The sequence below is a fragment of the Carlito syrichta genome, unplaced genomic scaffold (genome assembly GCF_000164805.1).
Source record: "Carlito syrichta isolate Samal-C Ts95f unplaced genomic scaffold, Tarsius_syrichta-2.0.1 Scaffold311138, whole genome shotgun sequence".
Taxonomy (NCBI): Eukaryota; Metazoa; Chordata; class Mammalia; order Primates; family Tarsiidae; genus Carlito; species Carlito syrichta.
In genome coordinates, this window is record NW_007255234.1 from 2,957 (window position 1) to 18,869 (window position 15,913).

Below are 15,913 nucleotides of genomic sequence, written 5' to 3' on the forward strand. Positions count from 1 at the left end.
ACCTAATTCTCAGGTTCTGTAGCCACCGCGCTCGTCCCATTAAAATCTCTTGGCCTTAACAGGTGTTGAGTCTCACTGCGTGCCACCATCTTTCACGCACACTTGATTCCTCTCATAAATACGTGTTGCTTCCCCCCCCCCGGAACTGTTGAACACATATGACTCCGCTGTGTAATACAGCCCCTGTGAAGCACAGAATCCCAACTTTCCCTTTCCCACTTTGGGGAGAGAGCACCTTCAGTACATGTCACACACTCTCTCTTCCTGGTTTGCAAACTGACAGTGCCAGTCAAGCTCTCCTTCCTCCTATTTAGACATCCTGGTGGTCTTTTGGATGATGCCCCTGAAGCTTGATGAGAAAGCAAGGGAAGAGTGCAGGGTGACTCTCCAGAGCTTGTGGACTGGCAAGCTGACTTCCAGCCCACAGTGCTTAGTTAGGAGCTGGAGTGCCAAAGGAAGCTTGTCATAGGGTGGCCTAACCTGTAAGGAAGCTCTCTGCACAAGGCTCTTAAGGGTACGGCTCTAAGTGGGGCTTCTGCCATAATCTCCAAGCCAATGTTACAAAACAAACCGTACAGCTAGTAATCCACTCATTTTTGCTTCCAAACAAGTTGGGTGAAAGACTACTCACTCCAGATGTATGCCTGACAACCTCCAATCTGAACCAAAGTCAACTATATTGACTTCAGCCTTGCAAGGTTCTGAGGAGAGTCCCAAACCCAAGTCTGTCCTTAAAAAAAAAAAAAAAACTTTCAGGAAGTGGCTGTTCATTCACACAGTCAATAAATGTTTACTGTGCCTCTACTGCATGCCAAGCACCATGCCAGGCAATGGCACCTAGAGGTGACAAGGCTTGGCTCCATAACCTCAAGGGCTATTTACGAAGGTCAAGTGCTGAGACCAAGAGTCCACTGAATAAGCACCTCTATCTTAGTCTAGACTCTAACCCAAGGGTTCATGATATGCTTCCCTAAGAAAGTGACATGAAAGCCGGGCTCGGTGGCTCAGCCTGTCATCCCGCGCCTTTGGGAGGCTGAGGTGAGTGGATGGCCTGAGCCCGCGGGTTCGAGACCCGCCTGGGCAGCGAGACCTCATCTCTACAATAAATCAAAAAATTGGCCAGGTGTGGTAGCACGCGCCTGTAGTTCCAGCTACTTGGAAGGCTGAGGCAGAAGGATCGCCAGAGCCCAGCAGGTCGAGGCTGCGGCGGCCGGGAGTGGCCCCGGCCCTCCAGCCTGGGCGACGGAGCGAGACTCCGACTCAAAAAAAAAAAAGCAAGTGACATGAAGGATGACCAAAAGCCAGGCAGACAGGTCAGAGAAAGTCACTGCAGACAGCAGAGGCAGACAGGGGATACCTAGGGATAAGAGTGAGCTGATGGTCTAAGAGGCTACTGTGCTCTATCTTAGTATACAAAGCTGGCCCACTTGTGTCAGAAGGGCCGGCACCCAGAGAGCAACTGGGAGCACAAGACTGGCCTAGAGGATGAGACAAGACTAAGAAATCTTGCACAGCAGGCCCTGCCCTGTTTCCACTCTCACTCTCAGGGCTTGAGGCCCAGTTTGCCAGGAGCAGCAGCAGCTGGTAGGGTGGCAGGAGGCATAGGGCTATGCTTTCTTCTTGGTGGTCCACTTCTGCTCTCTGGGAGCTGGTGCACTCAGGACACAGAGCTCACCCTCAGCCACTACAACAGAAACATGCTTTCTAGGGGCCGTCTTACCAAGCCACTGCCCTCACTAATACAGTGTCATCAAATTCCTAATGCAGGAGCTCGAAAACAAATGTACTGTCACCAGCATATCACCAGGCACATTCTTCAGAAGAAAAACCGCTGCTCACTGCATATGTCACTTCTTCCTCTTCTCAGGTTCATGCACAGAGCAAGAGCCTGCTGATGGCTGTTTTCCCTCACACTCCCTTCAAGCACACTCAAGATGCAGCATCAAGCTTCTCTGTGGAACTCAGCACGTCAGCCACAGCACAGTCCTTGAGAAGCTTCCTGATCATAGGGTAGCCTCGACAACTAGCTGTGCTCGGAACCTGAAGGTGCAGATATCAGCTTCTAGTTCACTAGTTTAGTTCCCTCTTATAGACCAGGAAGGACAATGAAAAGGTTAGCAAAAGTCCCAGAGTAACACAGCTAGTTAGTTGTAGAACCACAGGTCAGTGGCTTTCTCAGCTAATTTCTTCATCATTAAGAAAAATAAGGATACCAGGCCATTGCTAGATCACTGTGGACACTGTGTTGGTAAACTGTGGTGTGGCCATGTGCTCTTTGAGCTATGGCCAGGCCATGTTTCCTGTTTCCTGGCTTTGGCCCTCTCCCCTACCTTGGGGAGGTGAATCACCTCTTCCTCTCTCTAATTTACTTTCTAAATAAACTTTATTTTCTACTCTAAAAAGAAAAAGGATACCATCCACTATGCCATAGGTTGTGAGGTCTAAATGTGCACCAGTGTCGAAACGGGGCAGGTTTCCCGGAACGGTGACGGAAACATCCTATGTCCTAGGTCTCTAGGCACCTCCCCACCCCAATTCCCTCTCTCAGGACTCACTCTGCTGAATTTACACTGGGGAAAGGAAAAACCAGGAATAGGTTTAACATATTTAGAGCCAATGTTTGGTCAAAATCTGAGTTAAGTTAAACCCAAGTCTCTACTAGTTCTCAGGTCTCTAGGCCATGGATTTTTGCATTGTCAATTTCTCTCTTGTTTGGTCCAGACTTTGTTATCTCTGGACAGCTGATGTAATCAGAGAAGACATCACTAGAGGTAACCACTGAAAACAGGTCACAGCACCTTTCCTTTAGTCACTCCAAGTAGGGAGCGATTAAGCCAAGACAATTTAAGAAGAGATAGATGGAATTCTCACTTTTATCGACAAGGCTGAGGAATACAAAAGACCCTGCAGACGCCTATATTAATGCCACCAATCACTGATGCAAAAAATCCCCAAACCAGGGACAAACGTTGCTTCTGAGAAGACAACTGTATCAGTCAGACAGTCAGCTCAAGCTCTCCTCCTCTCTCACATACCCTAGCTCCTCACCCCCCCTCCCCACTCCCCACACTTTAAAATAACCATCCAACCATGTAAATTCCCTGGTGCAAGTGTCTGCTAGCCTCCAGCAGAACTGTCAACGCTCATAAATCCCTACCCTTCCAGATTGCACTGCGGCTATTTATTGGAGGGAGGGACACAGCAGGCCACTAGACAATAGCAGGAAGAGATTGGCCTAGCAGTAACTACTCTGTTACAGCGCTGCAATTCACAGCAGCATTTTGCTGGGAGTGTGCACTATCAGGGAGGAGAAGCATAAAAAGGGGAATCTGGGCCATAAATAGTTTATTTCGGCAATTCCTGATGTTGGCTGAATCATACTTTAGTAGAGAAATACATGAAAGCACCACTCCGGGGGTGACATGTGTTGCCACCTCATTACTCTTTTCAAAAGGGTCTTCCATCAGAGAGACACCTTGCTACACATTACAGTGAAGAAAACAAAGCCCTCACACACAGACTTATTAACAGTCCAAAAGGAAACAGAAGCATCAGGAACCAAACAAGTAGAGAACCAGGGCAACAAGGGCCATCAGTGACCTGGAGTCTCCAGGTTGCTTTTTCATATGTGAAAAATCAAAGGACAGAAGAGAAAAAGGTAGCACTTTCTCTCTAGTCCCCAAATGCATGTCAGAGTTTTTCAAAGTGGATCTCATTTCCCTATTTCTCCAAATGCACCTAAATTAGGCTCACTTCTCCAGTGAACCCTACCTTCGTGTTCCTTTTCAGTGGTTCCCACTTTCTTGATCTTCCTGGGAGATTTCATAAAGAGGGGAAAGATGGTTCGTAAGCCAAGAATGTCAACAAACTTATGGCAGTTGTCTGTGCCCTCAGGTCCAATCATGGCATGGTCCAGTACTTTCAGCGCACTACTCCGGGAGATCTTCTTTTCTCTGTAACACAAGAAGCTTCACATAAGCATTTCATAAGGAAATTCTAGTATTAAAAAAAAATATTATACACCAGGCACAGTAGCTCACGCCTATAATAGCAACACTTTGGGAAGCCAAGGCGAGAAGATTGCTTGAACCCAGGGGTTTGAGACCAGCCTGGGCAACTTGGTGAACCCTTGTCTCTACAATAAATAAAAAAATTAGCTGGGCATGGTAGCACACACCTGTAGTTCCAGCTACTTGGAAGACTGAGGCAGAAGAATCGTCTGAGCCCAGTAAGTCAATGTTGTGGCAGCCGTGAGAGTGCCGCTGCACTCCAGCCTGGGCAACAGAATAAGATTCCAACTCAAAAAAAAAAAAAAAAGTAATAATAATAATAATAATAAGTATTTACTGTAGTACTCATTATAATGGGAAAAAAGAAAAAAATAAATAAAAACAAAACAAATGTCCACAAGTGAGAAAATGGTTACATTATGGTATAGCTAAGTAGAATACTGCAGGCTTGTTGACAATTAGGAGAGTGTGTAATAGAATGAACAAATTCTTATGATCAGAATGGCAAACGCAAAAGGTAGCATTCAAAATTCTTTATGAAGCATGATCATAATTACATGAGAAGTATGCATTAAGACTGGAAAGAAATAGATCAAATTGCTGAAATATTTCAGGATGGTGGGATTATCAATTATTTTTTTTTCTTTTTAACTGCTTTATCAAGATACAATTCACATACCATATAATTCACACATTTAAGATGTACAGTTCAATGTGTTTACTATATTCACTGATACGTTAGCCACCACCTCAATTATAGAACATTCTCATTATCCTAAGAAGAAACAACATACCCTTTAGCTATTATTTCCTTCCCAATCCTCTCTATCTCTAAGCAACCACTGAGCTACATTCTGCCTTACAGATCTGCCTACTCTAGACATTTCATGTAAATGATATCATGTGGTCTCTTGCGACTGGCTCCTTTCACTTGACATAATGTTTTTAACGTTCATCCATGTTGTAGCATATGTTAGTACTTTGTTCTTTTATATGGCTGGATAATATATGTCACAATTAGTCTATCCAATTGTTTGCTGATTGACATTTGGGCTATTTCCACCTTTTGGCTATTATGAATAATGCTACTCTAAACATTTGTATACAAGTTTTTGTGTGGACATATTTTCATATCTCTTAGGTATATGCATAACTATGACATAGTGAAATCTGGGGCAATGGTAACTCTATCTTTAACTGTTTGAGGAATTGCCAGACTGTTTTCCAAAGCATTATAAGGGTGCCGATTTTTCCACATCCCTGCCAACATTTATCATGTGTCTTTTTTGATTCTAGTCATTCTAGTGAGTGTGAAGTGGTATTTCATTGTGGCCTCGATTTGTATTTTTCTGATAACTAATGATGCCAAGCATCGTTTCATATGCATATTGGTCATTTGTATACCTTTTTTGGAGAATGTCTATTCAGAGTCTTGCCCATTTTTAAGTTGGGTTAATTATCTTTATTGAGTTGTAAGAGTTATTTATTCTGAATACAAGTTGCTTAACTGATATATGATTTGCAAACATTTCCTCCCATTCTGGGGACTATCTTTTTGCTTTCTTTGTTTTTGCTTTTTTTTTTTTTTAGTTGGAATCTCACTCCGTCACCCAGGCTGGAGTGCAGTGACACATTCACAGCCACCCCAGCGTCAACCTACTGGCCTCCGGTGATCCTTCCACCCCAGGCTTCCAAGTAGCTAGAATTATAGGCGCATACTACCACACCTAGCTATTTTTTTTTTTTAATTGTAGAGACAAGGTCTCACCATGTTGTCCAGGCTGGTCTTGAACCTGCGGGCTCAGGCAGTCCTCTAGCCTCAGCCTCCCAAAGTGCTGGGATTACAGGCTTAAGCCACAGTGCCCGGCTGCTTTCCTGATAGTATCCTTTGAAGCACAAAATTTTTTAATTTTAATGAAGTCCCATTTATCTATTTTTTTCTTTTGTTGTTCATGCTTTTAGCGTCATATCTAGGAAACCATCACCAAATCCAATGTCGTGAAGATTTATTCCTGTGTTTTCTTCTAAGAATTCAATAGTTTAGCTCTTACATCTAGGCCTTTGATCCACTTTGAGTTAATTTTTGTATGTGATGCTATTTAAAGGTCTAACTTCTTTTGCATACAGATATCCAGTTGTCCCAGCATCATTTGTTGAACAGACTACTCTTTCCCCATGTGGTCCTGGCACTCTTGCTGAAAATTAGCTGACCACAGACACTTGGTTTTATTTCTAAATAATCAATATACTGCATTGATTTATATGTCTAATCTTACACCAGCATAGTCACTGTCTTAGTTATTACTACTGCGTTGTAGTAAGTTTTGAAATCAGGAGTCCTTCTAATTTATTTTCTTTCAAGATTGTTTGGCTAGTCTGTATCCCTTCCAATTCCACATGAATTCTAAAATTACCTCACCAATTTCTAAAATGGAGTCTGCTGGGACTCTGAGAGGAATTTTGTTGAATCTGTAGTTCACTTTGGGGAGTACTGGGCATCTTAACAATATTAAAACTTCTGATTCATGAACATAAGTTTTTTTTCCCCATTTATTTAGATCTCTAATTTCTCTCAGCAATGTTTTTGTAGTTTTCAGGATATAAAATTCATACTTCTCTTGTTAAATTTATATAATAGATATTTTATTATTGATGCTATAATAAATGGAATTGTTTCCTTAGCTTCATATTTTTGGACTGATCATTGCAAGTGCATAGAAACACAACTGAGTTTTATATATTGATCTTATATGCTGCAACCTCGCTAAACTTATTTATTAGTTCTAATAATTGTTTAGTGGATTCCTTAGGACTTTCTACATGTAAGATCATGTTATCTGCATATAAAGATAGTTTTACTTCTTCCTGTCTAATCTGGATGCCCTGATTTCATTTTATTGCCTAGCTGCCCTAGCTAGAACTTCCAGTACAATGCCCAGTGGAAGTGATGAGGGTGTCTTCTTGCTGATTTCAGGGAAAGCATCCAGTCTCTCATCACTGACTATGACTTCAGCTGTGGGTTTTTTGTAGATGCTCTTTACCAATGGTTGAAGAAGTTCCTTTATTTTTTTTGAGGTAGGTTCTCACTCTGTTGCCCAGTTTGGAGTGCAGTGGAATCATGGCTTACCACAGCCTTGACCTCTTGGGTTCAGATGATCCCTTCAATGCAGTCTCCTGAATGACTGGGACTATAAACGCACGCCACTATGCCTGGCTAATTATTTTTTGCAGAGACGAGATCTTGTTATGTTGCGTAGGTTGGTCTCAAACTCCTAGATTCAAGCAATCCTCTCACCTTGACCTCCCAAAGTGCTGGGATTACTGGCATGAGCCACCATGCCACCCAGCCTGAAGAAGTTCCTTCTATTCCTAGTTGGAGTATGGTCATCAAAGGGTGTTAAGATTTTGTCAAATGCTTTTTCTGCATCTTATTATTTCTTTTTCTACTTTTCAGTATCTTTTATTTCCTCATAATGAACATGTAGTACATTTTAAAATTAGAAAGGATAAACTATTTTTCAAGAAAAAAAAAAATTGTTTTCTCCCTAAAAGTCAAAGTCAAAGTTCACAGTATAATCTTGCCAATGGTTACTTCTTCAGGGAGTATAATTTTCTGTAGTCTTAAATTGTTTTAACACTCTGTGAGGTAAAGAGGAACAAGTCAGTAATTTCCTATCTTGGTACAGATAGGAAATCAACCAACCAAGTCAATACATAATATTTACTGAGCACATACTCAGCATTGTGGTAGACACAAGAGAAAAAAAAAAGTAAGATATGGTTTCTGCTTCCAAAAATTTTTAAATCTACTTAGGGAGACCAATTAATACAAAATGATCAGGGAAAAGCGTAAGTCAGAATATAATTTTTCCATGTATTATTCAATTGACAGATATTTACTGGATATTCCTCCCTATGAAAGATCAGGTCCCAGTTCTCAAGCTGCTTACATTCTGACTGCAGGGGGTAAAGAGAAATCGAGATACATGATAGTGCTGTATCAAGGAAATAAAACAAAGTGACGTGAAAGAATGACTGGCATGGATATTTTAGGTTAGGTATGAAGGAAAGCCTTTCTTTTTTTTCTGAGTCAGAGTCTCACTCTGTCACCCAGGCTGGAGTGCAGTGGCATGCTCATGGCTACCACAGCCTGCTGGGCTCAGGTGATCCTTCTACCTCAGCCTTTCAAGTAGCTGGAACCAAAGGAGTGTGTCACACGTCCAGCTGATTTTTTAATTTACTGTAGAGATGAAGTCTCACCATGTTACTCAGGCTGGTCTTGAACCCTTGAGCTCAGGCAATCCTCTCATCTCTACCTTCCAAAGTGCTAGGATGATAGGTGTGAGCCATAGTGCCCAGCCAGGAAGGTCTTTGTAAGGGGAAACATTTGTAGAGACACTCAAGTCATGTACATTTTAGGGGCAAAACATTCAAAACAGAAGGAACAGCATGCACCAAGGCCCTAAGACAGAAGTGAGCTGCCAGGGTTGAAGAAGAGACAAAAGCCTAGTCTATTTGAAGCATACCAAGACACTAGATATTAAGTCTAAGAAGCAGAGTGTTCCTACCTTAGATCGGAGAGGGAAATATGACTGTCTCAAAGGCCATGCCACTAGTCTTGTAGGCCACAATAAGTCATCCAAGTTAAGAACTGATTCTAGAAGAAGATGCTACTTAAAATAAACATCTGAATATTAAGTGACAAAAGAATAAATTAAGTACAGTGGGCACACAAGGAAAAGAATAATTTATTCAGAGGAAGGAGAAAGTTTCTCAAGAGATTCCAGTCCATCAAAAAAGCAAAGTGGGGGAAAAAAAAAAGAAAACATCACCAGATTCCACTATCAGGAAGCCACTGGCAAGCTTCCATAAAGCAGTGGTAGCGCAGAAGTGGGTTGAAAATGAAAGGAGGTGAGAAAGTAAGAGAGGTGAGTGTGAACTACTCATTAATAAAGCCTGGAGGACAGGCTCCATCAGCTTGAGAGGGAAGCCAGGTTAAAATTTTTTTCATTACTATTTTTAAGAATATGAACAATTTAATCACATTTTAGGGTGTTAAGAAGCCAATGGTGATGAGGAGAAAGGGAGAATTAACCAACCAGAGCAAGATGACTCATCTTGCAAGAGGAGGCAAACCTGATCAAAAAAGATGGTAATGATACAAAGCCCTTCATCCAATTTCTTACGTGGAGGCCAAAGAAAGAAAAGAGAAATGATTTCCCCCTTGGATAGTTTTTGTAGAGGTAACACTATTAAAACACTGCACCAATAAAGTGCTACTGATCACAAAGAATGTTTCCTGGCTCAGATTAGCCAGCCAGGATTGGGTCCCAAGGAGTCAATGGAGGAAAGGGGCATAGGTAAGAGCCTTGCTGACAGGGCCCCACAGTGCTAGACCATCCAGGTTTACCTGGGACTGTCTCATTTGTAGCACCGAAAGCGCCACAACCCAGGAAACTACTCAATCCTGGGCAAACCGAAATAGTTGGCCATCCTGCTTCACCTGTTCCCACCAATATTCCCCTTACTTTGGATCAATCTAAACAGTCCACAGACACTCACAACTGACTTTCAATCCAACTACTGAGTTTAAAAGAAAAAAAAGGCAAACACTACTGAACGTATATGCCTCAATGCAGCAGGCACTATGCTACTGACAGTAAGCACCCTATCTTTAAGCAATTTAAGGACAGGTAAATAAAAATAATTTCCAAAGCCTGAAGCAATGGAAATTAAGTACAAGGAGGTGAGAGGAGGAGATAATTAATGGGGGAGAAGTCAGTGAAAATATCAAATGATGTCTGAAGTGAGTCCAAAGAGTGAGTATTTGCAGGGCACAGAAGGGAGAGTGATGACACTGGTGGTTGTGATGGGTGTACAGCACATGCAAGGTTGCAGGTGGCCTGTAGGAGCGTGCCAACTGGGGAACTCGAAGTAGTTAGGAGTGGCCAGTGGTGGGAGATGACTGAGGAGAGTGATGAGAAACATGGTCATAACAGGCTCTACACAAGCTGCCAGGGAACCCAGGCTCCATCCCATAGGTTCTGAGAAGGCATGAAAGGTTTAAGCAAGGAGAGCCCTAGATGGACGCATTTTAGAAGGCTTAATCTGGCAGCAGAGTGACAAGGGATTGGAGTGACAGAGCTTGGGGGTGGAGAGGACAGTTAGCGGACTATGGCAATAGTATAAATGAGAAATGATCAAAGGTTCTGACGATGGCAGTGATATGAAAAAGGCACATTTGAGAGAAATAGGAAATCTTAGAATAGCAGGGTAAACAAGGTTTCACCTTCAGTAGGAAATTATTTTTTGTATAGAGATGAAATTCTAACAGAAATTTTTCTTCACTACAGCTTGACTTTAGCATCCTACAAGCTCGAATTTACAAAGGTCATGACTAGGGCAGATAATCATGTAAGCAAAATTTAGGAAATTGAGAAATAATGGCCTCATTGTTTAGTCACCCAGGAAAATGCCTCATGAAATGAATGGCACTCATATAATAGGGCACCTTCAGTTACCATTCAGCATAGGCACAAGCCATTTCACAAATAACACAGAATGGTTGGAAATACAATTCAAAGAACCCTGGGCTAGCCAAGTTTCCCCTTTCTTCCTGCCTAAGCAAATTCAACAAACAAAAGATTTTAAAAGTAAAACCCTTCTTCAGGTAGGCAGTGTAAGACACGTTTAAAGGGGGAAGTAATTGCATATTGATCACCATTTAGGCAAGCTGCATGGAGGTGAACTTTGGAATATTCATTGGGCTTGAGTTCAGGCTTTTAGCAATCAATAGCTGTTTGGCCTGACTTTCTTGGGTTGACTTTATTTGAAATATTTATTCTACTGGAGGACAAGTAGTTTATCTTTGTCTTGTCTGGGTTCATCGGGTTGTCGATCATGCCAGGACCAATGTGAACACTAGCCTCTACAAAAGTGGGAGGGGGTGGGCAATGGCTACAATTCATCTACTGCCCCCTATTCTGCTAACAGTGAGCCTTCTGAAGGAGGGAAAAACGTTTTCTGTTGTAGTTTCAATAAGCTTATTCTTCTTTATTATACAAATCACTTTTGAAATGAACATAGATTCTGAGTGTGATTTTCTTTGTTCATTTGTTCTCTCATCCAATAGGTATCTAACCTAGTAGGTGCCAGATATTAAGTCCAGAATGCAGAGGCAAAACACAGCTCATTGCTTCCAAGGAGCTTGGTCCACAAGGAACAGCCATGCAGAGAACGGGCAGATTGAGAAAAGCTAAGTTCTACAGTGGAGGCACATATGAAGCACAATGTGAATGCAGGAAGAAGGGCTGACCATGTCTGAGTCAGGGAAGTAACACAAAGAAGAAGATGCCTGAACTAAACTTCAGTGGATGTTCTTCCTGGAGAGGCAAAGAGAGAGGGTATTTCAAGCAGAAGGAAACAAGAGCACACGTAAAGGTGTGTGAAAGCACGGAACATTCAGGGAAGTGGGGCATGGTACTGCTAGAATATAAAGAGTACGAGGAGCAGCAGCAAAACATGAGCCAGGCTGATTTTTGTGTATTAGAATGTTACACACCTGTCACAGTGTGTCGGACAGTAATGAGGAGCAGAACAAAGAGGGAAACAATCCTAAAGACAGAGGGGCTGGTAAGAAAGGCAGAGGTGAAAAGGGTGAGTTCAGCTTGAACCTGAGATACCTGTGAGACATGGCAGTAATGTCCAGCTTGGACTCATGGGATTGAAGTGCAGAAATAAGATTAACAATAGGGAAAAATGGAAAGAGTTACTAGATCTACGTGTAGTAATTAATCCATGGTGTGAATAGGACTAACCTAGGAGAGTACAAGAAAAGTTCAGAAAAGAATAGAACCTTGAAGGACAACAGAAAGGGATAAAGTCCTCTCTCTCCCTGGCTAAAGGAGAATGAGGAATTAAAAAAAAGAAAAACGTAACAGGTATTTGTTAAATGGTACTGTGAACCATAAAGTAATCCTAGCAAGAAATCTGGATAATGCCATGTAAGATCATTTTGCTTGCTTTGCAATGTGCATGATAAACTTCATTTCCTTCAGTGCTCCTGAAATAGAAGATCATTTTACAGGATCCAGGATTTCTATGAATTAGACAGTGAGATCAATATGACCATAGCTGATTTCATGTTGCCAACATGATGTCACTAAACACAGTGACAGAGATGAGCACAATTGGTTTTCATAAGCCTACATGAGCCAGATCCAATACATCACTGTATTGGATACATCACCCTCCTCCCACAGGCTTCGGGATGGATCATGTGACTTTGTATGGCCAATAGAATATGTGTAAGTAACAAATGCACTTCAGAGAAGTTCTAAGATTCTTTGCATCATGCAGTCTTTTCCCTCTGCCACGAGGCAGACATGTACCATTAAACACTGCTCTATCAGCCTAAGTACAAATAAAGAAGATGCGAAGCAGAGCTTCTGATGGCCAGTGATAAATGAACCAGGAGTAAAAAATAAACATTTGCCATTGGAAGTCCTTGAGATTTTTGGGTTGTTACTGCAACAAAACTTGACTGATGGCTGACACAGGATACAGCAAAGTTGCTTAATATAAAATCAATACACAAAAGTTAATTGCATTACTACCCACCAGCAATAAAGAATAAGAAAATGTAGCTTTAAAAGCATAATATACTGCTGGACTTCTACTCTGGGCCAAAGTGGAGGTACAAGGACTAGATTTACACCCTCCCTGCCTCTGAAACAGTGGGAAAAAAGATAAAATGTAACAAGACATTTTTTTGTGTACAGACACTTGACTGCATGCAGCACAAGACAGTGATTCCTGTGAGAAAGCAGCTCTGTGAGCCCAACAGGCTGCCAGGCCTCAGAGCATGGAGGAAGCAGAGCAGGAATCTGGGGAGACCAGCATAGAAGTCCACAGGGCTGAGTTCCAGAATAGAGAGCAGTGCAGAGATCTGCAGAGGGCCCCTCCAGCCTCCAGCACTAACTGACACTTAAGTGTGAGGAAACACGGCTCTATAGCAGGAAAAAAAGTGCCTGAGATAAGTAGGGAGAACAATTCCCAGAGTTCACAGAGGGCCAGGAGCAGTCTGTGTCACCACCAGTTGCAGTAAAAAAAGTCTTATTAATTCAGAGAGCACCAAGTAGGGTACTAAGATGGGCAATGCTTCAGTAACAAGGTAAAATTAGCTATATACTAAAGATGTCCTGGTACTGTCTAACAGAACTTAAAAGTAAGTCTCAAAAAGAACAAACTATTTCCAAGTAAATTACCTCCTAGAACAAAGCTCCAGATATTTATCAGAATTAAAAAAAAAATTCTGATAAAACATAAACAAGGTAAGGTTCATAATGCCTGAATTTCAGTAAAAAATTGCCAGGCATTCAAAGAAACAGGTAAATATGAACCATAAAGAGAGAAAAATAAGTCAGGCTCAGTGGCTTAGCCTATAACCCCGCGCCTTTGGAGGCTGAGGTGAGTGGATTGCCTGAGCCCATGGGTTCGAGACCCACCTGGGCAACTTGGCGAGACCTCATCTCTACAATAAATCAAAAATTAGCCGAGCGTGGTAGTGCGCGCCTGTAGTTCCAGCTACTTGGAAGGCTGAGGTGGAAGGATCACTGGAGCCCAGCAGGTCGAGGCTGCGGTGGCCAGGAGCGCGCTACTGCACTCCAGTCTGGGCGACAGAGTGAGACTCCAACTCAGAAAAAAAAAAAGAGAGAGAAAAATAGTGAGTAAAGATAACATCAATGACCGAATTAGAAGACAAGGACATTAAATATATTATTATAGGCTGGGCACAGTGGCTCACGCCTGTAATCCCAGGCTCTGGGAGGCCAAGGCGGGAGGATTGCCAGGAGTTCAAGGCAGGCCTAGGCAACATGGTAAGAGCTCATCTCTACAAAATACCAAAATTTAATCAGATGTAACAAATATTTGTAGTCTCAGCTACATGAGAGGGTGACACAGGTGGATAGCTTGAGCCCAGGAGTTTGAGACTCCAGTGAGCCGTGATCATGTGACTGCACTCCAGCCTGGTGACAGAGTGAAACCCTGACTGATGTTTTGCTGATGTGGAAAAGGTGAAACAAAACACAGAAGAAGCACTAAAAGGCATCAAAATTGACAAGTTCAAAAACTTTTTTGAGTGGTGTCTGGATAGGTGTATTGCATCAAACAGAGAGTACTTTGAAGGTGACTGACAACATGTAAGAATAATTACACAATTTTGTATAAGTAAAATCCAGGTTTTTTTTAGCTTCCCCTCGCATATACACCATAAAATCTACTCCAGCTATCAAAAATAATGAAATATGATCTTTTGCAGCAACTTGGATGAATTTAGAGACTATCATCCTAAGTGAACTAACTCAGGAGCAGAAAACCAAATACTACATGTTCTCACTTATAAATGGGAGCTAAACTGAGGATCTGCAAAACACATATGAATGATATGGATGCTGGAAACTCAGAGGGAGAAGGGGTGGGGAAACTAAAAATCACCTATCAGGTACAGTGCACACAGGTATGGGTGTAGTGGGCACACTTAAAGTCCAGATTTCTTCACCAGTATGCAATGTAACCATATAAACCAAAAACTATTTGCACCCCCTAAAACTATTAAAATCAATCAATAGATACACATTCCACCCAACAACAGCAGCATACACACTTTCTTTCAGTGCACAAGAAATATTTAGCAACCTAAGACTGTATTCTGGGCTCACAACAAGTCTCCATACACTTTTAAAAGTTCAAATCAGATGAAGTATGCTCTCTGACCTCAACTATACATATATATATATATATATTTTTTTTTTTTTTTTTTGAGTTGGAGTCTCACTCTGTCACCCAGACTGGAGTGCAGTGGCTGCTCCCGGCCACCACAGCCTCGGCCTGCTGGGCTACGGCGATCCTTCAGCCTCAGTCTTCCAAGTTGCTGGAACTACAGGCGCGTGCTACCACACCCGGCTAGTTTTTTTGATTTATTGTAGAGATGAGGTCTCGCCAAGTTGCCCAGGTGGGTCTCGAACCCATGGGCTCAGGCAATCCACTCACCTCAGCCTCCCAAAGCACGGGATTACAGGCTGAGCCACCGAGCCCAGCTTGACCTCAACTATATTAAAGTAGAAGTCAGTAACAGAAAGATGTTTAGAAAAGCCCCCGAATACATGGAAACTAAACAACCTATATCTAAACAACCCACTGGTCAAAGATAAACTCAAAAGACAAATCAGTATTTTGAACTGAATAAAAATGAAAATACAACATATCAAAAAGCATGTGACACAGCTAAAATAACAACCTAAGGGAAATTTGTAGCAGTAAACTTATACAGGTTGAGTATCCCTTCTCTGAAATGCTTGGGACAAGAAGTATTTGGAATTTGGGGTTTTTCCAGATTTGGGAATATTTGCACTGTACTGGATGAGCATCTTTAATACAAAAACATGAAATCCAGAAGGTTGCAATGAACATTTCCTTTGAGCATCATGTTGGTGCTCAAAAAGTTGTAGATTTTTGGAGCACTTCCAATTTTTTAATTAGGGATACTCAACTTGTATTAGAAAACAAGAAAGTTCTCAAGTTGATTATCTTAAATTCCCAACTTGAGAAAAAAAAAAAGATAGCAAATTAAACACCAAGTAATTAGAAAAGAAATAATACAGATTCAAAACCCACACTAGCATATGTGCCTATAGTCTCAGCTACTCAGGAGGGTGAGGCAGGAGAATTGCTTGAGTTCAGGATTTGAGGCCAGCCTGGCCAACATAGCAAGATCTTGCCTCAGAAAAGAGTCCTGAGTGTGGTGGCTCATCTCCGTAATCCAAACATTCTGGGAGGCTGAAGTGGGGATTGCTTACTTGCTTACTTGAGGCCAGGAGTTTGAGACCAGCCTGGACAACACA

At 42.0% G+C, this 15,913-nt stretch overlaps 1 protein-coding gene across 1 annotated transcript in view; it reads right to left on the reverse strand.

Moving 5' to 3' along the window:
* Positions 1-1,929: 1,929 nt before the first annotated feature.
* The window catches only part of LOC103271046 (beta-catenin-like protein 1), a 67,802-nt gene continuing 53,818 nt past the window's right edge, over positions 1,930-15,913 (reverse strand). Inside the window, exons 9-10 of the mRNA XM_021717808.1 lie at positions 3,767-3,953; positions 1,930-2,040 (exon numbers count right to left, since the gene is read on the reverse strand). Of these exons, the coding sequence (XP_021573483.1) occupies positions 1,930-2,040; positions 3,767-3,953 (298 nt within the window). The remainder of the gene's footprint in view (positions 2,041-3,766; positions 3,954-15,913) is intronic.